This window comes from Pseudonaja textilis, chromosome Z, assembly GCF_049901715.1.
Source record: "Pseudonaja textilis isolate UNSWEBS1 chromosome Z, rPseTex1.2, whole genome shotgun sequence".
NCBI classification, from domain to species: domain Eukaryota; kingdom Metazoa; phylum Chordata; class Lepidosauria; order Squamata; family Elapidae; genus Pseudonaja; species Pseudonaja textilis.
The window spans coordinates 71,693,731-71,716,968 of NC_142008.1; the positions used below are offsets into that span (position 1 = coordinate 71,693,731).

The 23,238-nt window shown below is 40.7% G+C and overlaps 1 protein-coding gene across 8 annotated transcripts in view; it reads left to right on the forward strand.

Moving 5' to 3' along the window:
• HECW1 (HECT, C2 and WW domain containing E3 ubiquitin protein ligase 1) overlaps positions 1 to 23,238 on the forward strand; it is a 329,622-nt gene that overhangs the window by 55,968 nt on the left and 250,416 nt on the right. For all 8 annotated transcript variants that reach the window (XM_087915428.1, XM_087915430.1, XM_087915425.1 and 5 more), the window contains one exon: positions 12,540 to 12,864. In XM_087915428.1, the coding sequence (XP_087771554.1) occupies positions 12,540 to 12,864 (325 nt within the window). The remainder of the gene's footprint in view (positions 1 to 12,539; positions 12,865 to 23,238) is intronic.

A 23,238-nucleotide genomic window follows, 5' to 3' on the forward strand; every position in this document is an offset into this window, starting at 1 on the left:
TTCCATTTACAAAGGCTCATCCTTATTATTTGTCCACACTTTTTTTATTCCATTAGAAGATCAAAATAACTGATTAATATTATACATTTGTAACATAAACATGAAGACTCTGAAAAATGTTTGAAGGAGATACTTTGTAAAGCACATTGGGATGCCTGATGCAGCTCTTCTCAAAGCGTTAAAGGACCTGTGACATAATTACTTCGAAAGTTTTCCCCTATTATCTGCATACACACTTGTCCCCATGACATTTCTTCCAAGTTACACCAGCAAAGTTCAGTCGCTCTTAAGAGTTGTATTGTTTTTAATTCCAGATTCATTAAGCAATGACACTTTTTTCTGTGTAAAGCAAAAGCCCAGAGGTGGAAGGGAGACAGGGATGATTTTCAGTGAATAGCAGAGTTGCTGATCTTAGATGAAATTCCAGAAAAGCCAGGGAAAGGGATGCCCGGAGGAGACACAAGGTGCTGGAGAAAGAGATCTCCAAAGCTGAGAGGCAAGCTGAGCGACGGAGACAGGCAGATTTCCCTGAGGGAGATCCTATCATTTCCTATTCATTGCAGGCTGATCCAGTTGGGAAGCAGGAGACTCCCTAACTTGGTCACCAGATGGTACCAGAGAACAATCTCCACAGCTGATCTTTATAAAAGCCAGCAATGAGAATCCCTTTGGCCCACAATCAAATAGACTGCCAACAAAAAGTCATTGGGATCCTAATTTTAAAAAGAGGCACTCGGTCCCAGAGGCCATATTTACCCCAGAGTGGCAGGGCTCAGCCCAGGAGAGAAGCAAGGACTGGAGCAGATGAGACTTCTGGTCTCCATAATGCAGGGTATCGCAGGAATTGCTGCAGCATTGCAGAAAGGAAACCAAGCTGTTTCTGTGACATCAGACTCATCCCTAGAGCATAGACACCTGAGACTCCAGATTCAGGAAGATTTGGCTAACTTCAGGGAACCTCACTCTCCCACTTCATCCCTACAGAGTAGGGATTGGCTTTCGGGATGAAGACCACAGAGAGCTAATACTCTCAGAGGATGAGGGGTTGGCCCCAACGCTCCAGCATTTACAGGACTCTTTCACCCGGCCATATTTAAATAACTTTTGTTTAAAGCCAAAACCCCAGCCAACATGGGAGCTGAGCTAAGTGCAGCAGAGCCCGCATTGGGCTGCCAGATCCAAATGAACTCCTTTTAGGAACCAACAGTGGGGAGTGAGGAGATCCCCTCACCCCGATTGTTCTGCGACGTGGTCAGGAGGCAATGGGTTCACCCAGGAACATACTTCAACCCAACTGGGAATGACAATTTTTTTCTCCAATGGAGCTTCAGACTTCACTGAGGAGCTACAACTACCAATAGTAGATGCTCCTGTGGCAGCCTTAATATCCTCCACTCTTCTGTCTCAGGACATGGCAAAGGCTCTGAAAACAGGATAGGAGGGCAGAACTGACCCTTCAAAGGGCTCATCAGGCAGCAGCCTGAGCTGTCAAGGCAACAACGACCGCTTCCTTCTTTAATAGAGTCCCCTTACTCTGGCTTTGCTAGATGCAAGAGAGAGCTTCACCTGATGACCAATGCCTCCACCAGGACATCAGCAAGCTGATAGCAGCAACAGAGCTCTCAGCTGATGCACCCTAGATGGAGCCAAGTTTGCTTCCAGGACCATTGCATCATTGGTAATGGCCCATTGTCTGCTGTGGCTTTGTCACTGGCATAAGATCCAAATGGAGGCTAGCATCTGCCCCCTTCAAGGGTGGCAAGCTATTTGGAGAGGCTATCGAGCCCATATTGTTGGAAACCAAGGACAGGAGAAAGATTTTGCCTTCCTTATACAGGTGAGCTAATGGTTGCCTCTCACCTTACTTTCGCAGGTATTCCTTTTGGCCAACAGACACTGGATTGGGCTGCTCCCAGAGGACGTACCCCCATAGAACTGACTGCGAACCAGATAGAACTGGATCTTGGGATAGGAACAGATAACAATTCCAGACAAAGAGACCATTTTGTGGCTCTGGGGGTCATCCTTCCATCACCACAAGTGACCCCAGGGCCAACCCTCCCATTGGTGGATGCCTAGGGCTATTTGCAGATCAATGGGAGGCCACTATGACAGACACCTGGGTCCTAAACACCATGAGACTGGGCCTCACACTCAAAATTTCTCTCCACTCCCCCAAGATTCTTCATACATTGCCCCATATCAAAAAAGAGGGGTCAAAGAGAGGTCTCATGGAGGCCACAATCCAACACCTGTTGGACATTCAAGCTATCTATTCTATTTGTAGTCCCAAAGGCCTCGAGGTGGGTGGGGGGAGGTGGAGGCAATTCTGGACCTGAAAAGATTAAGGAGATTCAAGATGCAGTCCCTCCAATCAATCCTGGAAAGCATCTGGGGTGGTGGTGGTTGCGACTTCTCAACATCCATAGACCTGACAGAAGCATACCTCCACGTACCTATCCTACCATCCCACCACTGGATCCTCAGGTTCTACTATGAGGGATGCCTGTCAGGGTTCCAGAAATTGTTAGGTTTAATCAGTAATTCCGAGACAGGCATATTCTCAAAGTGCTTTATTAAAACAAAAAACTTGGGATGTCTGTGAGATTTTGAAACTAAAGTTTCCTCCCAGACCTCCCACAAGACTCAATCAACACCCACGCCATAAAGAATGACCTTGATAGTCTTACGTATCGGTTATGTCTAATAAAAATTACTCAAATACCAACAGCCTCCCCTTCCATCCTCCGTATCAGTGTGGCAGCTTTTAATAGGGATTCCAAAGCTGACAGGTGTCCCCCCTTAGAAAATTTGCCTCCTAAAAGAACATAAAAGAACAAAATACAAACGGGTTAATGTTATAACTTAACGCTCCCTCCCCCCAAGGAGGACCTTTCAGTTTGTTAGGAAATTCTTCATGAAATTGTTTAACCAATCTATCTGCATGTACATCCCAACTTTTGACCCAAGTAGCATCTGATACAGGGTAACCCTTCCATAAAACCAAATATTGTAATTGTCCTCGGTATAATCTAGAATCGAGGATTTTTTTGATTTCATAATGTGTTTCACCCTGTATGATTAAAGGGGGTGGGGGAGCGATTGGTATTGGTCTTATCATTGATGTACTAGCTGGTTTTAATAAACTACTATGGAACACTGGGTGAATTTTCCCTAATAGTCGTGGAAGAGTTAATTGGACCGTGACCAGATTGATTATTCTCGAAATCGGGAATGGACCTAAGAATTTAGGTCCCAGTTTTTTACTAGAAAGTTTCAATCAAAGATATTTGGTTGACAAATATACTTTGTCTCCTATTTTAAATGGTGGTTGGAGGTATCTATGTTTGTCTGCTTGCTTTTATGTAATCTCTTGCGGCTTCAGTTAAAGTTTTTTTTGTGTTTTCTCAACCTTTTTTTAATGAGTTCATCCATTCTGTTACAGACATGGATGTAGGAGGTTCTCTAGGTAATTCTGGCATTGGGAATTCCATGCCAGTGTTGATTTGGAATGGAGTTAATCCCATGCTGCCGTGTACTGCATTATTATAAGCAACTTCTGCAAAGGATAATAATTCAGCCCAGCTTTTCTGTTGATAATTTACATAACATCTAATGTATTGTTCCACTAAGGCGTTCGCCCTCTCTGCTGCTCCGTTACAGGCCGGATGGAATGCTGAGGATAACCCTTGGGAGGACCCAATAGATTTCAAGAACTCCCTCCAAAATTTTGTGGCAAATTGTACCCCTCTGTCTGATATTAATCTATGAGGTACTCCATGTAGTCTATAAATATGATTCACAAACAGTTTTACAAGCTTTTTTGCAGATGAAAATCTTTTACAGGCTGTAAAGTGGGCCTATGGTTGTGTTGGTTCAGCTACTTGTTGGAGGAGACCAGGGGTTTTTCCAGTTCTGTGTTTCATTGTGGCACAAATTGAGCAACTTTTTACATAGTCCTCGACATCAGGTTTCATTTTTGGCCACCAGAACTGTTTCCTGACTAAATGTAGGGTTTTTAAGAACCTGAAGTGGCCTCCCAACCACGAGTCGTGACTATGCTTTAGTACCACTAGTCTTAGGTTTGCGGGTACATAAAGCTTAGTCCCTTTCCAAGCCAGTCCATTCATTGTTGATTTGGTTTTATGGTCTACAAACCAGGGATCGGTTAATAGGGCTGCTTTCAACTCCATGGTCAGTTTGTTTTCCAGGTGGTCAGGGTTGCGGTTGGCTTGGCCTCGAGTGCTTATTTGGCCTGCTGATTGAGCTTCTGATACCAAAGCCTGTACTATTTCCTCTCTGTGACTTTCGAACTGGGGTTTCCTGGACAGGGCATCCACCAAGATGTTTTTCCCTCCGGGGATATATTTCATGTTGAAGTTGAACTGCTTGAAGTATTGAGGCCAGTGGACTTGTTTAGGGGATAGTTTTCAAGGGGTTTTTAGAGCCACAAGGTTTTTGTAATCAGCCCATACCTCAAACGGCTCCTTCACCCCTTCTAGGAAATGCGTCCAAGTCAATAAAGCCCATCTTACTGCAAATGCTTCTTTCTCCCAGACCGACCATCTTTGCTCTGTGTCTGTTAGCTTTTTGGAGACATAAGCGCAAGGCATCAGTTGGTTCTGAGAGTCCTTTTGTAGCAGCACGGTCGCTACTGCCACATCACTAGCATCAGCTTGGACTATAAAAGGTTTGGTTGGGTCTGGGTGTTGAAGAATGGGTTCAGATGCAAAAAGGTGTTTTAGAGTTTCTAAAGCTTTCTGACAGTCTATGGTCCAAACAAGGGATTGGCTAGGTTTTGGTTTGAGGGGGGAGGGCCCCATTTTTAACAAATCCATCAAAGGGAGAGTGACCTCGGCAAAAGAAGGAATGAATTGTCTATAAAAGTTGGCAAAACCCAAAAAACTTTGAAGTTGCTTGCGTGTTTTGGGGGGTTGCCAATCCAGTACGGCTTTTACTTTTCCCGGATCCATTTCAATTCCCTGGTTGGATATTTGGTAACCCAGATAATCCAATGACTCCTTTTGGAATTTGCATTTTGATAGCTTTACGTATAACTTGGCAGCTAGAAGGTTTTTCAGCACTTGTCTGACCAATTTAATGTGTTCTTTGATGGTTTCGCTGAATATAAGAGTGTCATTCAGATAAACTAGGAGCCTCTTGTTCAAGTGTGGATGTAACACTTTGTTGATGAGTTGCATAAATACTCAACCGGAAAAGAATGTGCAGGAGGAAGATAAGAAGAGAAAGTTTTGGTTGACCAGGTTAAACTGAAAAAGCAACAACATAAGGTATCCTGGAATTTGAACTATAAAAAATAACATGGTTCCCAAAGAAGACTTTGAAGCAGCGAAGGGGAGAGGAAGGGAAAGGATTTGGCTTTTTTTTTTCTTCCCTTCCTTATACTGACAGCTAAGAGATTTAAGTAAGAAATTGACAAAAATGGAGGAGACTGCCTGGAACTAAAAGGAACTTACAGTGAAACCTTAACAAGATTCCTAAAAGATCCATTCTAACTGAAACTTTGTAACAAAATAATAGAACCCCAGGAAGAGAAAGTGGAAAAAAGAAGCCAGAAGAAACAGCTTTGGATTATTTGGATTACTTGGTGATTTTTGGATTTTTGGCTATTGGATTTAAATGACTAAAATCAATCGGGTGGTTGTTTAAAAGTGTTTAAAATGGCATCACTTTTAGAAGAACTGAAAATGGAACTTAAAAAACAGAAAGATGCACAAGAAGGAAGAGGTTCTTTTGGCTTCGTATTTCAATTTTTAGAAATGGAGATCTGGAACTATGAGAAACAAGAAGAAATGCTTGTAGAACAAGAAGGTTGGGACAAAGAAGAAGCCATTTTTAATGATCAAGTAATTTTATGTGGGAAAAAAAGGAAAGGGGGGAAAGAGAGTGAAAACTTTAAGATTTGAAAAAACAACCAAAAAAAAAAGAATAGTTTGAAAAATAATTACAATATTAGGAAGCAACAGAAGAGTGGATCACAGAAGAGAGAATTAGAAGTAGAGAGACAAGGGGGCAAAAAGGCGAGGGAGAAGAAGAGGGGGAAGAAGGAAAGGAAAAGAAGTTATAAAAGACACAAACAAGATATAGAGAAACAGGGAAAATTTATAAGGATTGAAAGTATAAGCCTATTTAGAGATAATGGGTGAAAATTTAATTGAAAAGGGGATTCTGCAAAGGTACATAAGATAGTATTGTTATATTAGAAATAGAAATAACTTTATAAAATATGAAAATGTATGATTAAAATGATGGATAAAATACTTATTGTAATGCAATGGAATATTCGTTAATAAATAAATGAAATAAAGTGAATGAGAGAATGAAATTAGGAAAGGATGGGAACATTTTAATTATTAATGATTTATAAAAGGTATAAAGGTGTCATACTCCAATTAGTAACAACAGGGGAAATTTTGTTTAATGAGAAAAGATAATATGAAATTGAAACAGGACAGACAAAAGTGTAAATATAATGATTGGAAAGACATTGAAACTTAGAAAAAGATATATAATTGAATTTAGATATGAGATAATTAAAAATAAAGTTGAGAAAACCAAGGGAGGGGAAAAATTATGGAGAAAATGTTAAAATAGTAATAAGATATGGAATAGAACACCAAGATGAATATGAAATTGAGTTTGTGTCTGTATGAAAAAGTGATAACCTGGGATCATGCTATTCTCAAAAAAAGATGTTTTATTTGTATTATGTTATTTTGAAAACCCAAATAAAATTTATATTAAAAAAAGGGATGGGCCAGAAGTGGTAGCAATAGCAAATAGAGGTAAAGATCCAAGAGAGGAATATGGGAGACATGCTAAGAAGCCAATAATCAAAGCTTTAATGCGAATGAGAGATGATGGATAACAGAAAAGGGCTAGTTAGAGAAAGGGGGATTAAGGGAATAGAATCTTTACATTATAAGGTGAATTAATAACAAGGGAATTTATAATTTTAATGAGAGTAATTTTAATATGTTATATGGAATGATGAAACAATTGAAGAACACAATATAAATATGTGTATGATTAAACTATATAAGATTGCTGTAATAAATATGAATATTTTATTTGTAGGGAAAGGAATGACACGTAGAATTTGATTGACATAAAAATAACAAAAATAACATATTGAAATAAGATAATAATGAACAGTTATAACTTAATAAAACAATTGTACTATTATTAGAATTATATAACTTGTCAAACATAAATATGAGGAATAATTATTTTATTTGTAATAAATAAATTGTAAAATGTGATTAGAAAGGGTATATTTTTAAAATATAATAGTGGCATAGTTAAAAATCAGAAAGGGGATAAATAATGGAAGACTATAACCCAATATAAATTGGTGGATTATTATTAGAACTATATAAGTCTGGTAAACACCACAGATACGATTAATAATATTTAATTTGCAGTTAAAAGAGGGATATTTAAAATATGGAGATTGACACAAAAATAAAACATTGAAATCATGAATAATTAACAAATGAAAGATTACAATTTAGCAAAAGGTGTATTAATATTAAAAGTATCAACTGTATCAACTATGAAGAATATTGTCATATTTGTTTTAAAATGTAAGGCACTCTGGTGCCACACTCTTCACACAATGATGTCTGTAAAAAACTGAAAAAGTAAAAAAAATGGGCAAAAAAAAGATATCCATATATAGAATAATGTTATAATCAAAAAAGGTTTAGGATTGTTATGCTACACAAGACTTTCTCAGTCTTTTTTTTCTCTGAAAACAATAATTTGAGTAATTGCTACTGAAGCATATGCTTAGTAATATGTAGATGATACATTGAAGGAAAAAAAAATTTCTTCACTTCTGGTTCTATTAAATCTATTTGACAATTGCATGCTGCCTCATATTTTAATAGCATGGTTTCTTTGCATTGATGCATTTTTGATGTTTTCTCTAAGAAACCTTACATTTCAAGTAATGGGCCTTTTACTTTTCCCCAATCTCATTTTTGGGGAATAGAGCCTATGTAATGTTTGTCTTCTTTTGGGTATGCTTTGCTTCTCAGTGGCTCAAGGTGGACTCAGCCTTCCATCCTTTCAAGGTCAGTAAAATGAGAACCCAAATTGTTGGAAGCTATATGCTGATTCTGTAAATTCCTTAGAGCAGGCTGTAAAGCATTGTGAAGCAGTATATAAGTCTGCATGCTATTGCTATTTACAGCTTAAAAATGGAATAGTGTATCAGATGCACCGGACTTTAGACGCACCTTGGTTTAGAGAAGGAAAGTAAGAAAAAAATATTTTGCCTCCATGGGTCCCATTTTTGCCCTCTCCGGTGTCCAGAGGCACTCTGCAGGCCAAAAAAATAGGACCAATGGAGGGCCTCTGGAGCAGTGGTGGTATTCAATTTTTTTTACTACTGGTTCTATAGGCGTGGCTTGGTAGGAGTGGCAGGGGAAGGATACTGTAAAATCTCCAGTCAGAGGTGGTATTTGCCAGTTCTCTGAACTACTCAAAATTTCTGCTACCAGTTCTCCAGAATTGGTTAGAACCTGCTGAATACCACCTCTGCAATGGAGGTCAAAAACAGGCATATTTTTGCCTGCGGAGTGCCTCTGGATGCCCAGGAGGGCAAAAACGGGATGTATGGAGGCTTTGGGAGGCCAAAAATGGGCCCTATTCGCTGTATAAGATGCTCAGACATTTCCACCCACTTTTGGGGAGGGAAGGGAAGTGTGCCTTATACTCCGAAAAATAGGTTGCAATTCAGTGTTATGATGAAACTTTTCTGTAAGTCCCCAGAGTCCTATGGACTATATGCACGTAGCTATGTATAGAAATGCAGACTAAAAATAAATTGAACAATCAAATGTCAAAAGCAAATTCAATGGACAGACTCAGTTGATTGAAAAATATAATTAAGGGCTAAGAGGAAAAAAATGTTTCCTAAAAACAGTTGAAATAGACCACTAATAATTTTAATGCACAAAATGATGACCTTAAAAAGTTTTAAAAGACTGCACAGTGGTATGCTGTTCATGCACGGCTAAGCAATTTGGCAACCACCCAGTATTTCTGACTTCAACTGCCATATGCCATAGTTAGTTGATTTATGGGCTATATCATTCACCGTACTAACTGTAGGAAGTGCACTGGATAGTTAAGTTGTCAGTTATAAACAGTGTTTAAGGATAAATAAAAGCCAAAATATAACACATGCATACACATACAAATACAAACCATAGTGAAGCAACTGTACAATAATTATGCAACATTAGATTTTGCAGCAGAAATTCAAATCCAGAAAGCAAGCACAGATGACTGATTTAGCAGGATTCATTAACTTCTTTATATACATAAGATGAGTAAAATGTAGAATACCAATAGTAGATTCTTCCAACGTAACACAAGCAAAAAACACAAGCAGCAGCTTCAGAGTTCAGAGACTAGAGCCACATCCAGGCTACTTCTAGTTTCATTTTCCAATTCAGCTACCATTGGCTGGTCCATTGCCGTGCCTATTCATTGGCTGACTTTGTTACTAAGCTGTATTCCAGTTCATAAATATACTCTGACATGCAATATTTGACAAATAAATCAAAGTAAAAGGTGGGTCTACACATTACATGCATCAGGATCTGCTAAGAAAAGCAGGTCTTCATGTCTTCTAAAGAGTAACAGAGTCAGGACCATAAAGAATTCAGAAGAATGCTGTTCAAAGGAACAGGGAAGTCACAGAATTTTGATCAGTTTAATATAATGACCTCTTCAAAAATAAAATGTCCTACTCTAGTCTCCACGCTATTATTTATTCACTTTTTTTCTACATCCTTTTCATCTTCATCATAGTTGTTGAAAGATTTGTTTTTTCAATTTTCATTTTTTCAATAAAAGCAGGAATATTAGCAAAACAGTATTCTACTTTAGTTCAGATAATTATAATTGTGCATGTGTCACTGTGTGAAATCTATACAGATAATCATTGACTTACAAAATTTGTTTAGTGACCATTAAAGTAATGATTTGCGATCAGCCCTTGCACTTAGTGACCATTGTAACATCCATATGGTCATGTGCTTGTGATTTGGGTGCTTGGAAATCAGCATATAATTTATGCCAGTCATAGCATCCTGCATTCACATGATTTTCATTTCCAGTTTTTCCAGCCACTCCTTTGGGGTGAATCATTTGGGAGAATCCTCTGGGAAGCTTGGCAGGGAAAGAAGGAGGGAGAGGGGGAAGAATGTCTTTGGGATTTGCCAGGAGAAATCCAGGAGGTGGATTTCCATCCTATTTCTGCCCTTCAAGGAGATGAAGGTGGGGAGTGCATTTAAGGGAGTGAATCCTTTGGGAGAATCCTCTGGAAAGCTTAGTGCTAAAAGTCTGTAAGATGATTCCCTTTCTCTTATGTTTGGATTGGAAGGTTTGCCTCTGCTCGAAGGGCAAAATGGATAGATGGTTCCCTTTTTAAAACTATTGGGCGGGGTAGGGAGAAAGTCCCTGGCCAGCCTGTATTCTTAGGGAACTGATGGAGGGAATGAGAGTAAAGAAAACATAAAGAGGGGGAAAAGATCCACTGGCAGGGGGTTTTGGGTGGCTGGAGCAAAAGGACAGTGCCCAAGTGTACAGGGGGCGAGACCATAACTCAAAGCTCGGGGGAAAGCAAAGCGAGGTATGGGGGGAGAGAAAAGATGGCATCACCCTCCCGCCACCACTTCCACCCACCGAAGCCTGAATGACTCACTGACTTGCAGGATGTTGTCGATGCAGCCGCCATCAAGCAAACCGATGCCCCTGTAGGAGGGCAGGCGGTTATCGTCGGCAGCGGGATCTGTCACACCACTGCTGCCACTGTTGGAGACCGTGCTGGCGAGAGACTGCCAGAGGGAACTGTGGAAGCTACAGAGGTGGCTCCCCCGCCTGAGAAGCAGCTGAAATGCTGCCGGCAGAGGAATGTGCTCGAACTGTTCCTCCACCCAATGGAAGGGCCACTTCTTCGCTACTGCCACACCGCAACGTCCAGCATGGACTCCAGCCTCTGCATCTTGCCCAATGGCAACAGTCTGAACGTGGCATAAGCAGTGGTGAGGGCAGAAGGGAAAGTGACGGTAGCGGAGGCGGCGGCAGCGGTGCGTGCCCCACTGCTGCCAAGGCCAACATCCACACTGACCCCGCTTGCCCACTGACCCGACCTTCAGCCAGCACCATACCTGGGTCTGCAGCAAAGGCGCTTGGCAGGGGTAGGGAGCCCTCTGTGCTCTGCCATGATCAGCTGTTAGGAGTGGCTGGTGGCGAGGCATGGCTGCTTGTGGGCCGCTCCTAAAGGCAAGTTCCCCCAGCACTCCCCCCATTTTGCATGTTTTAAATAGGCCTAAATTTTGGGAGAGGAGCTTAATTTCACCTCATGCCTAGAAAACATGCTGGGCCTTCCTATGGGGGGGTGTATTGTTGAAGAAACACGGTATGTGAACGACACTTGAAACTGTATTTTCTTGAAGGTTTTACACAGCATGTTTTTGATGTGAAGTCATTTGACAAGTTGACTTGCCATTATGTAATTTCCTTCCAGCAAACTGCAATGATGCCAGAATGATAACATGAATATTGTGATTATTATGCAAATGTTACCATTGCATACTTGCATCCTGATATGTCAGAAAAATAAATGATGGCATTTGCACGATGGTAATAATCTTTCCTTCTGCAGATGTCATGGTTTTTTTTCACACTATTGCAGACTGAACCAGGCTGATGTTGCAAATTAGAAGCAAATCACAATGGAAATATCTGTGCAACCTACTGTAGGGTTGCAGTACAGAATTTCAAATCAGTACTATAACTGAGAGTCTCACAGTCTTAATCTTGTTACTTATCTTTCCAACTTTGATCTATGAAAATGCATCATAACTGCATAGAATTCTTCTATGCTTTGAAAGTGCAGTCAGCCACAGCAAAGTAGCCAGCACTTAGTTTCCAAAAGGAATTAAGCTGAGAGGGTCACCTCTTACACAGTATTAAATAAATTGAATTGTCAATAATTGCCAACCACGAGTACCAAGAATATGATAAAAGCTCAGTTGGCAGCAGCAATTTTTAAGAAGGTGACTTGCATTTTTTTTTGACAGAGTAGATGATGCAATTGGGAGAAGTAGTGAAAATGAAGGTGACTGCAGTAAGATGACTTCAGGCTAAAATATTGACTTAGCTGCCAAAGGCTGGTGATGAGCCAAAGATAAAAGTCAAACAGAAATGTAATTTGCTAATGAAAGTTTTGTGTACTTCATTAAGTAATATTATATTTCTAATAAAATGAATCCCACTTATGGAACACATTAGGTACAAGTTCATATTGCATCAGATAGACAATAAATGCACCTGTTTTAATAATAGCTACTGACAAATGGATTCCGGTTTTTATGATTACATATGTAATATGCATCAATGTTATTAGCAACACTCTCTTCATTCTGTTTGGTAATTTTCAAGGGGATGTCATTTTCATTTATATGAATTCCAATGATTCCTCTCTTTCATTTTGGCAGAATCTGTATCAGAACAGGTTATTAGGCCTGGCTGCTATGGCATCCCCATCCAGGAACTCTCAGAACCGGCGTCGATGTAAAGAATCTCTGAGGTACAGCTATAACCCAGACCATTTCCACAACATGGACATTGGAAGTGGGCTCCATGGGACGGTCACCATTCCCCGCTCGACCAGTGACACAGATTTAGTCACTTCAGACAGCCGGTCTACACTCATGGTCAGCAGTTCCTATTATTCCATAGGACATTCACAGGATCTAGTGATTTATTGGGATATAAAGGAAGAAGTAGATGCAGGTGACTGGATTGGCATGTATCTCATTGGTAAGTCAGCTATATTCATAGGATTTGTTGTAACTTAATTTTGCAAGTAAAACATGTAATGTAAAACAGATTTGTTTCAAGCTGAATATAATCAAGTTTACAAACAGTGGTCTCTTTCCTCTTGTAAAGAATCAATCAAAGCAACAATAAAAGAGGTATCAAATAGAAGCAAAAAAAAAGAAAAACAAGAAATATTGACAATGTGAAACTTCTGCCAAGCCCTAGCCTAGGAAATTAGTTTAGTCTAGCAAAATCAGAAGATTTGGGATTAACTGCTGAATCCTGGTCATGAATGTCGCGTAGCAAGCCCTACTTCTTTTGTTATTTTACATTAGTAGTGTAATTCCAAAATAAATATTGCAATTAACAACACAAATATCTGTACAGAGAAAGTTTATAGGAAGCATGCAGTTCAGTGGGATTTCCAGTATTGAAGGGAAAAGGTGATTTGAAATAAACAGGCGTGCTAACTAATGACCATTCATCCAGTGACTCAATCCATTGATTGACAATCCATTTTTATTTATGACTGTTTGCCAAGCACCCTGTTATCATGTGACTGCCATTTGCAACTTTTCATGCCATTCAGAAAGTCAAAAGGGAAGCTAGCAAGGAAGATCTCGGGTTGTTAGGGTAAGTCTCTCACTCACCTGCATACCCTGTGCACTCATACAGGACCGGCGACTTGCACAACCCTTGCACAATCTCCACAACCCACATGGTACTCTCACACTATTCTAGAAATGTGCAGAACTTCTAGTAAATTTAGTTAACAAATGCAACCAGGATTGTAGGGATGGATGTTACTAAGCTATGCAGTTGCACTTTACAATTGCTTAACAATGGAAATTCCATTCCCAATTGCCATCACCAGTCAAGGTCTACAGTGTTGCACACAGAAACATTAGGAATATTTTCTGTACTAGAAATAAAAGCAAGGATCTTTCTGGAAGATGCACCAATGTTTCTAAACTTAACTGTCAACACTAATTATGCTACTTTCTTCTTTGTTTTCTTTCTAAGTTTAAAGTAACATTTTTACTCAGAAAGGCTTTGTATTTAAGTTATTCTGATCCTGAGTCAGAATTGGTGTGGGGAGGTGCTTATTTCTTAACGTAAGTGATAATTATGTTTTAATCTATTGTTTTAATATGAAGCTTCTTGATTGCTTCCTGATTGCACTAACTACACTGTGTGTTTAATATTAAGCTATGGTGATTTAATATTTTGCAAAAAAATATTTTCAGTTTTCATTTGTACTTTCTGTTTATAGAAAAACTGAGCAAAACAACTCAGAAGTCAGCAGATTATCAACAGCAGTTTTCATTCAATGCTTACTTTATTTCTATCTCTGTCTGACTCTTAAATAGGAGTAGCAATGGTAACCACCATGATTGTCATTGTTTAGTAAAATCATTGCACCAGATCAGTGGTGGAATTCATTTTTTTTAAACTACTGGTTCTGTGGGCGTGGCTTATTTGGTGGGTGTGGCTTGTGGTAATGTGACTAGGCGGGTGTGGCTTAGTGATCATGTGACTGGGTGGGTGTGCTTGGTCATGTGACTGGGTGGGCATGGCTTGGCGGTCATGTGACTGAGTAGGTGTTCTTAGTGGTCATGTGACTGGGTGGCCGTGGCCAACTCAATGTCACTCACATCAAGGGGTGCCTCACCTGGCCCCTCCCCTCCCAGCCATTCCTTGTCACACCCAGCCTCAACTTATCTATAGTTCTGTAAAAATGTTGTTCATCTTTTTTGACTTTATTATCTGCATACTATAGTACTTTCATGGACCACTGAAAGGAGGAAATGTCTCACATGCTTTACTCAAGAGTGTGATAGGCAATAGGTTTTTAAGGGGTTGCCACAAAGAAAGGGGAAGAATGTATTTTCCAAAGAAGCAGAATGCAAACAAAACGAAATGGATGGAAACTGAACAGAGAGAAGCAACCTAACACTAAGGAGAAACTTCCTGACAGTGAGAACAATTAACCAGTGGAACTGCCTGTCTCCAGAAGTTCTGGGTGCTCAATCACTGGAAGTTTTTAAGAAAAGACTGGTCACCATTTCCCTGAAACGGTATAGGGTTCACTCCAAGGTCCCTTCTAAGTATTATTCTGACACCTTTCCCAGGATTTCTACTCAGAGTTTGGCATCCTTGGTTTTCTTGCCTGAGCTGGGGGTTGGACTAGAAGACCTCCAAAGTCCCTTTCAACTCTTGTTAAACACATGTGTATTTTATGCTCTGGACTATTGACATTGAATGCATGTAAACCCTGAAAAATATGTGGGCAAAAGAAAGGCAGATAAATCACTCTAGGTGTTGGGACAGTGTAAAATATTAACACATGATAAATAATGGAATAATTAAAAATAATAGCACACAGTTTTATCTCTCTCTCTCTCTTCCTATTCTTTTCTTTCTTTCTCTTCCTTCCTCTGTCTCTCTGTCTCTCTGTTACACACACACACACACACACACACACACACACACACACAGCACTTAACAGACACACATTTTGGAAGCAGCTCCTTTAAATTTCTCCAAGGCTTGAGTGGATTCCTCCACTCCCTCTGTCAGACTGCACTCCTTCTAACTCCAGCACTTTTACTCACACGGGGAAAGCGATACTTGCAGCATTCATGGGGAATCCTTGGAGAAGTTTTTAAAAGACCTGCTTCAAGAATGCATTTCTTTTACATTGCAAAAGTGCTCCAAGGCTCAATTCACCCCCACCCCCTCTGTCAGACCGCACTCTTTCTCACTCCCGACACTTTAACTCATACGGGGAAAGCGATACTTGCAGCGTCCATGCCTTTGTTCCTTTTCCCCTGGGAGAAAGAGGATGTGGGGAATGGAAAGTTAGGAGAATGATCGCAAGTGAGTGATTGGGCAACTGGGTTGGGAGCGTGGCCAGCCAGGGATTGCCACCGTTTTGGCGACCCATGCCAAATAACCTCTACCGGTTTTCCCAAATAGGTGCGAACCGGTCGAATAGCATCTCTGCACCAGATCCAGTGATTCTGCTTTGAATAACCTGAAGAAATTTTTATCTTCTCTCAAGTTATAGATGATTAACACAAGAACTATATCCACTCTTCTTTCAAGATATTCATATTTATCTTGATGTATCTCAGAATTACAGTGGATATAAAACATCTACAAATCTGTTAAAATGTCAGGTTTTTGAGATGTTAAAAAAATTAGAACAAGTTAAATCACTTCAGAATTTTTCCAGATTTAATCTATAAAAGCAAAATACCACTCATGCATCATCACAAAATCTCCAGAACCTTAAAGCCTACAAACTTGAAATTTGGCATGTATGTTCGTTCCTCTTGGCTTCTAGGTGCTCACTGAAAGGATTTTTCAAAATGACCATCAGGGCATTAGTATTTCATATATTATTATTAAGACCCTCCGATGTTAAGGAGTTCTACTCCCCCTCCCCACCTGAAAAGAAATCTGTTCCAAATGCAAAACACAAGCAGAGGAGAGGAGTTCCAATTTCAATTTTAATTTCACAGCACCAAGCAGCTTTAGTACAGGACAGTTAGCTAAGCCATGGCCAGGCTCCTTGCTATCTTTCAATTTCCCACAATTCTCTCACACACTGACAGGACTCTAGCCAGATGAATACCGATGGATGCTGGTAGATGCATCCCCCCCTCTTATTTTCCTCCCAAAAAACTAAGCCCGATCACATAGTTTTGTAGCGAAGCATGGGTATCGAGCTAGTATAACATTTAAGCTGTTCAATTCAATTGAAAAACAAACTAAAATCTTTTTCTTGGGAAAAAAGTAAAAATAAAAATTTAGAATAATATGCTGCATAAGAGTTCAAACCTTCTTAAAAATAGGGATGTGGCTGTATTCAGAATTAATCAATCACATTCAAACTGATATTAAATAGTAATCATTACACACCTGCTATCAATTAAAGTTATTCTGATCAAGCTCATATAAAGTTCAGCTATGCCAGTAGGATTTTTCTGACTCAGTGGCCTCTTAGAGCAAAAGCCAGGGTCTGCAAAGAACATCAAAGGGGTCTTGTTGGAAGGTATTGGTCAGGAGAAGGATATAATTTTCCCCCACCCCCAAAGCATAGGATATACCATGGAACACAGTGAAGATAGCCATCAACAAATGGAGAAGTGATTACCAAGAACTAAATGCCCTTCCAAAATTGATGAAAAAACAAAAAGAAAACTGGTCTGATAGGCCTACAGCAACTTTACAGCATCTGCAAAAATTTCTTGCAACTATTGATTGTGTACCATATGTGACAGAAATTCCCGATATTCTTCAGTCGTGTATAACATGATACAGGGTGGCAAGACAAAAGCCTTTTCTTATAAAGAAAAACACCCAACCCCGAATACATTTTGCAAAAACCTAAATCAAGACTGACAAAATATGTTATGGAAAAATATGTTATGGTTTGATGAATCCAACATTGAAACTTTTTGCCATAATTCCAAAACATATGGTGTAAAACAGAATAACAGAGCTGGAAGGGAACTTTGAGGTCTTCTAGTCCAACCCGCTGCTCAGGCAGGAAACCCTATATCATTTCAGACAAATGGTTGTCCAATCTCTTCTTAAAAACTTCCAGTATTGGAGCATTCACAACTTCTGGAGATAGGTTGTTCCACTGATTAATTGTTTTAACTGTCAGGAAATTTCTCCTTAGTTCTAGGTTGTTTTTCTCCTTGATTAATTTCCATCCATTGCTTCTTGTCCTGCCCTCAGGTGCTTTGGAGAATAGGTTGACTCCCCCTCCCTTTTGCAGCCCCTGAGATATTGGAACACTGCTATCATGTCACCCTTATTCCTTCTTTTCATTAAACTGGACATAACCCAAAACAATGTTGTACATCATCAAAATATACCATACCCACAGTGAAGCATGGTGGTAGCAGCAGTATACTTTGGGGATGCTTTTCTTCAGCCAGAACTGGAGCTTTAGTCAAAGTGGAGGGACATATGAACAGTTCCAAATATCAGTCAATTTTGGCACAAAACCTTTAGGCCCCTGCTAAAATATTGAAGATGAAAAAGAATTTCATTTTTCAATGCAACAATAACCCAAAGCATATCTCCAAATCAACAATAACTTCACCAAAAGAAGATCAAAATTTTGAAATGGCTCAGCCAGACCCTAGATCTGAATCCAAATGAAAATCTGTGGGGTTACCTGAAGAGGACTGCACAATCTGACTGATTTGCACAGAAGAGAGAGCAAAGATTCCTAAGGCAAGATGAATGCTCTCCCAGTGGTGGGATTCAATTTTTTTTACTACCGGTTCTGTGGGCGTAGCTTGATGGGCATGGCAGGGGAAGGATACTGTAAAATCTCCAGTCAGAGGTGGTATTTGCCGGTTCTCCAAACTATTCAAAATTTCGCACTTCCGGTTCTCCATAACTGGTCAGAACCTGCTGAATACCGACTCTGATGCTCTCATAAAATCAAAAGCTGCTTCAACAAAGTATTAGTTTAAGAGTATGCATTTTTATGAACCATGTTATTTTAAGTTTTTTTTATTTTCTCCTAAAAGATTTGGGGGTTTTTTCCAATTGAATTGTACGATTTATATTAAAGACAGGAAAAATTCTGAAGTGATTTATGGTCTGATTTTTTTTTAATCTCAGGAAATGCAATTTTAAAAATGGCATTTTAACAGGCGTGTGTAGACTTTCCATATTCATGGAAGTTAGAGAATAATTTCTGGAGGTTTTTCCATTTAAATAAATTTTATACAAATAACTAACATTCCCTAGGAATAACTACACTTTTTTGGTCATGGATTAGGCATAATTTTAATAAGTTCTCCCTTTCTATAATCATTTTTCACTTCTCAATGGGCTGTTTTTCTGGAGAAGTTGTTTCAATAATTCCATGTATTTATTTCCTTAGTTTAGATATAAAACTTTTAGTGATTTGAAGGCATTAATGATTTCTTTCTTTTAAAACAGAAGTATATTTAAAAACTAGTTTCTTAAAATTTCATCTTTTTTAATATAATTTTTGAAATTATATCCAATAAATGGAAAACATATGTACCTTAGTAGTAAGCACAAAGCATTATGTCAATTTCATATTCTTTAGGACCCTCAAACCTCCTCCATTTAAATGTGATACCCATGGGAGGCCTTGCACAGACCTGGGTCTGTCGTCTCTGGACATCACATGGCCTCTCCCACCCCCACTCTTGAACTAGTCCTTGCTGCACTTCTCACTCCTTGAGATTTTTTCAGGCCTTGGGCCTGCTTCTTCTTTATCAAATCCCTGCAGGTCTTGGTATCATTTCTAACCCAGTCACTCAGCAATGCAAGGTCCATGCAAGAAGATTGCCAAAGAGATAGTGCTGCCAACGGCAGCCTTGGTGAAATGCTCTCTGATAGTTTTTTCTATTTTTTATCATTCTCTGTGATTCACTATGGATTTCATACTCAAGAGACAAACTAATAGGCATCAAGCAATGTTTCTTTGATGGACAGCTTTCTGTCTATCCCCCCCATCTTTACAAATGCAGAAGAGTTTCTATCACAGGAAGAAGCAATTTCCTCTGAACAATGGATAAACAAAAACAAATGGAGGAGATGCTGGAGGTGAAGAAGGGATAAGCAAGCAGGAGTTTTGAATAGACTAAGGAAAAATGGGATAAAACCCCCTCTCCCTTCACTCTTTCTGACTAATTTATGTTCACTCATTAATAAGATGGATGAAATACTTCTTTTAAATAGATGCAATTCTGATTTTTACAACTCGGCAGCTCTCTGCTTCACTGAAACCTGGCTAAATGAGTCAATTGATGATAGTAGTCTGCTTATCCCAGGTTTTCAGATACAAAGAGCAGACAGAATTGCAGAAGCATCAGGTAAAAAGAAGGGTTGCTTCTTCTCTTCTTGGTTAGTTTCCAACCATTGTTTCTTGTCATGCCTTCTGCTGCTTTGGAAAATAATTTCACCTAGTCATCTTTCTAGGAGCCCTTCAAATATTGGACCACTGCTATCATGTGTAGAAGGAAAGAAAGACTAGTGGGAACATGATAGTATTTGAGTGACTATCACAATGACAAAGGGGGTCAACTTATTTTTCAAAGCACCAAAGGGCAAGGCAAGGAAGATAATCAGATAATCAGAGTTGGAAAGGACCTTGTAGGTCATCTAGTCCAACCCTCCATCCAAGTGGGAGACTCTACACATTTCTGACAAATGGCAGTCCAATCTGTTCCTGAAAGTCTCAAGTGATGGCGCTCCCACAGCTTCTGAGGGCAAGCTGTTCCATTGGTTGATTGTTCTCACTGTCAGAAAGTTTCTCCTTATTTCCAGGTTAAATCTCTCCTTGTTTAGTTTCCATCCATTATTCCTTGTCTGGCCTACAGGAGCTTTAGAAAATAGCTTGACCCCCTCCTCTCTGTGGCAGCCCCTCAAATATTGGAAGACTGCTATCATGTCTCCCCTGGTCCTTCTCTTTATTAGACCAACCAAGCCCAGTTCCTATAACCGTTTTTCATATGTTTTAGTCTCCAGTCCCCTAATCATCCTGGTTGCTCTTCTCTGTACTCTTTTTAAAGTCTCAACATCTTTGGTAAACAAAACTGGATGCAGTACTCTAGGTGTGGTCTTATTAAGGTTTTATAGCAGGGGTGGGCAAACTACGCCCCGCGGGCCACATCCAGCCCATTGATCTGTCCAATCCGGCCCGCCCCTGACAAAAAATTGCTGGGCGTGGTGTATTGCCCTGCACCGCATGGCCACCAAAGCTGCAAAACAGTGCGGAGCGCTCTCGGGGTAGGAAAGAAAAGAAGAACTTTGCAAAGGCCTTGGCTGGGAGTTCAAAATCACTTTCGAGTGCGACCTCTCCGAAGGTGAGTCCCCGCCGATCCCCCTTTTTTTTCCGGGGCTTCCAGGCTTAAACTTTGCAAAGGCAAAGTTTGCAGGCGGGAGCATCTTCCCGCCGAAGAGCGGGAAGAGTTCCGCCCGGCGGGCAGGCGGGCTGCTTGGAGCGGGCTGCTTGGAGCCACCTAAAACTAGGCCGCTGCTGGTGGAGCCTTGCCCTCCCTTGGTGCCCCGTTTCCCGGCTCGGCGGTCCTGCTCGGGCGGCACTTTAAAAGCCCTCCTCCTCACGTAAGTGCCCGACAAGCCGCTCACCACGACGGTGGCTCCCAGCACCCGAGCAACTTCCCAGCAACTTGCGGCGTCCTTTTTCCTCACGGGCGCTCACACCTGGCCCGAGCCGCGCGACGGAGGGGAAACCCGGAGCGCCGCTGGGTCGCCTCCTCCAAGTAGCCCGCCTGCCCGCCAGGAGGAACCCTTCCCGCTCCTCAGCGGGAAGACGTTCCCGCCTGCAAACTTTGCCTGTGCAAAGTTTAAGCCTGGAAGCCCCGGAAACCCGAGCAACTTCCTAGCAACTTGCGGCTTCCTTTTTCCTCGTGGGCGCTCGTGCCTGGTCCCGAGCCGTGCGGCGGAGGGGAAGCCTGGTGGACGGGCGGGCTGCTTGGAGGAGGCGACCCGGCGGCGCTGCGGGCTTCCCCTCTGCCGCGCAGCTCGGGGCCAGGTGCGAGCACCCGCGAGTTATAAAATTGGTTCGGCCCTCGAATGCAGATCTGATTTTCCATGTGGCCCCCGACAGAAATTAATTGCCCACCCCTGCTTTATAGGGTGGTATTAGTACGTCCCTTGATCTTGATTGTATCCCCTGTTAATACAATTTAGGATTGCATTAGGTTTTTTGGCTGCTGCTGCACACTGCTGGCTCATATTTAGCTGGTTGTTCATTAAGACTCCAAGATCCCTCTCACAGTTACTGCTATTGAGCCTGGTTTCACCCAGTCTATAAGTATACTTTTGGTTTTTCTTGCGTAAGTGTAGGACTTTACTTTTCTCTACATTGAATTTCATTTTGTTAGATATGGCCCAGTGTTCTGGTCTGTCAAGATCCATCTGGATCTTAAGCCTATCTTCTTGAGTGTTAGCTATTCCTGCCAGCTTAGTATCAACTGCAAATTTGGTAAATTCCCCTTCTATTCCCTCATCCAAGTTGTTAATGAAGATTTTGAAGAGTACTGGGCCTCAGACGGAACCTTATGGCACCCCACTGCTTACTTCCCTCCATGTAGACTTAGACCCATTAAGGACTACTCATTGAATGTGGTTTACCAGCCAGTTGTGAGTCCATCTAGTGGTGATGCTATCTATTCCACTTTTTTCTAGCTTACTAAGAAGTAGGTTGTGGTCTACTTTGTTGAATGCCTTTCTGAAATCTAAATAATTATGTCCACAGTATTTTGCTGGTCTACTAATTTAGTCACTATGTTGAAGAATGAAAAAAGATTGGTTTGGCATGATCTGTTCTTAACAAACCTGTGCTGACTGCTAGTTGTTACTTTACTTGTTTCTAGATGTTGGGAGATCTTTTTTTTAATTATCTTTTCCAGTATCTTCCCAGGTATTGATGTTAGGCTGATTGGTCTATAGTTTCCTGGGTCTGCAGGAGCAGTGGTGGGATTCAGCCAGGACAGGCTGGTTCAGGCGAACTGGTAGTTAACTTCTGGCTGGCCCCGCCTCTCCCCTCCCAGCCCAGTCACTCCTCATCTCGTTCTTGCTCCCAGGGAGCTGCAGGGAGGCCTACTAGGCTGCATAACAGGGAGCTGCAAGGCAGCAATGGAATAGCAGCCCCAATCAGCTGGGAGACTAATCAGTCATTTCAGTCAGATCGTACAACTTTGGGAGATCTTTTTTCCCCTCAGAACTTTTGACTGAACTTTTTTTAAACCGGTTGTCACATGGTTGTCTTTTGATGCCCTGAATAAAGGCATTCCAGAACACCCACCATCCTCTTACCTGCTTTCCAGCTCCTGTTCTCCTGCAGGGCAACAAAAGAAGACCATGTGACTACCAGTTTAAAAAAAGGTTCAGTCAGACCTTTCAAAAGAGAAATTGGAACTTCTTTTTTTGGAAGAACTTTTTTTTTTAGAAGGTCTGACTGAACCTTTTTTAAACTGGACTTCTTTTGTTGTCCTGCACATAGGAGCTGGAAAGTAGGTTAATGAGAGAATGGTGGTTGCTCTAGAATGGGGTGGAAGTGAAGATTTTGCATTATGATTGCTTATAAGTAAGTAAGAATCAGTAAAAGAGGAATGGAAAAATCCCTCTTTGTAGATCAGTGTTTTTCAGTCTTGGCAAGTTCAAGATGGGCTAACTACATGCTGCCTTGGGAATTCTGGGAATTGAAGTCCATGCATCTTAAAATTCCCAAATTTGAGAAGCATGGGTCTACACTGCAGCTTAAGATTTTCTATTCCTGTTTTATTTAGAGTTTGGTGTAATTAAATCAGTTGTGGTTTCCTTAACAAATAGTGATTAAAG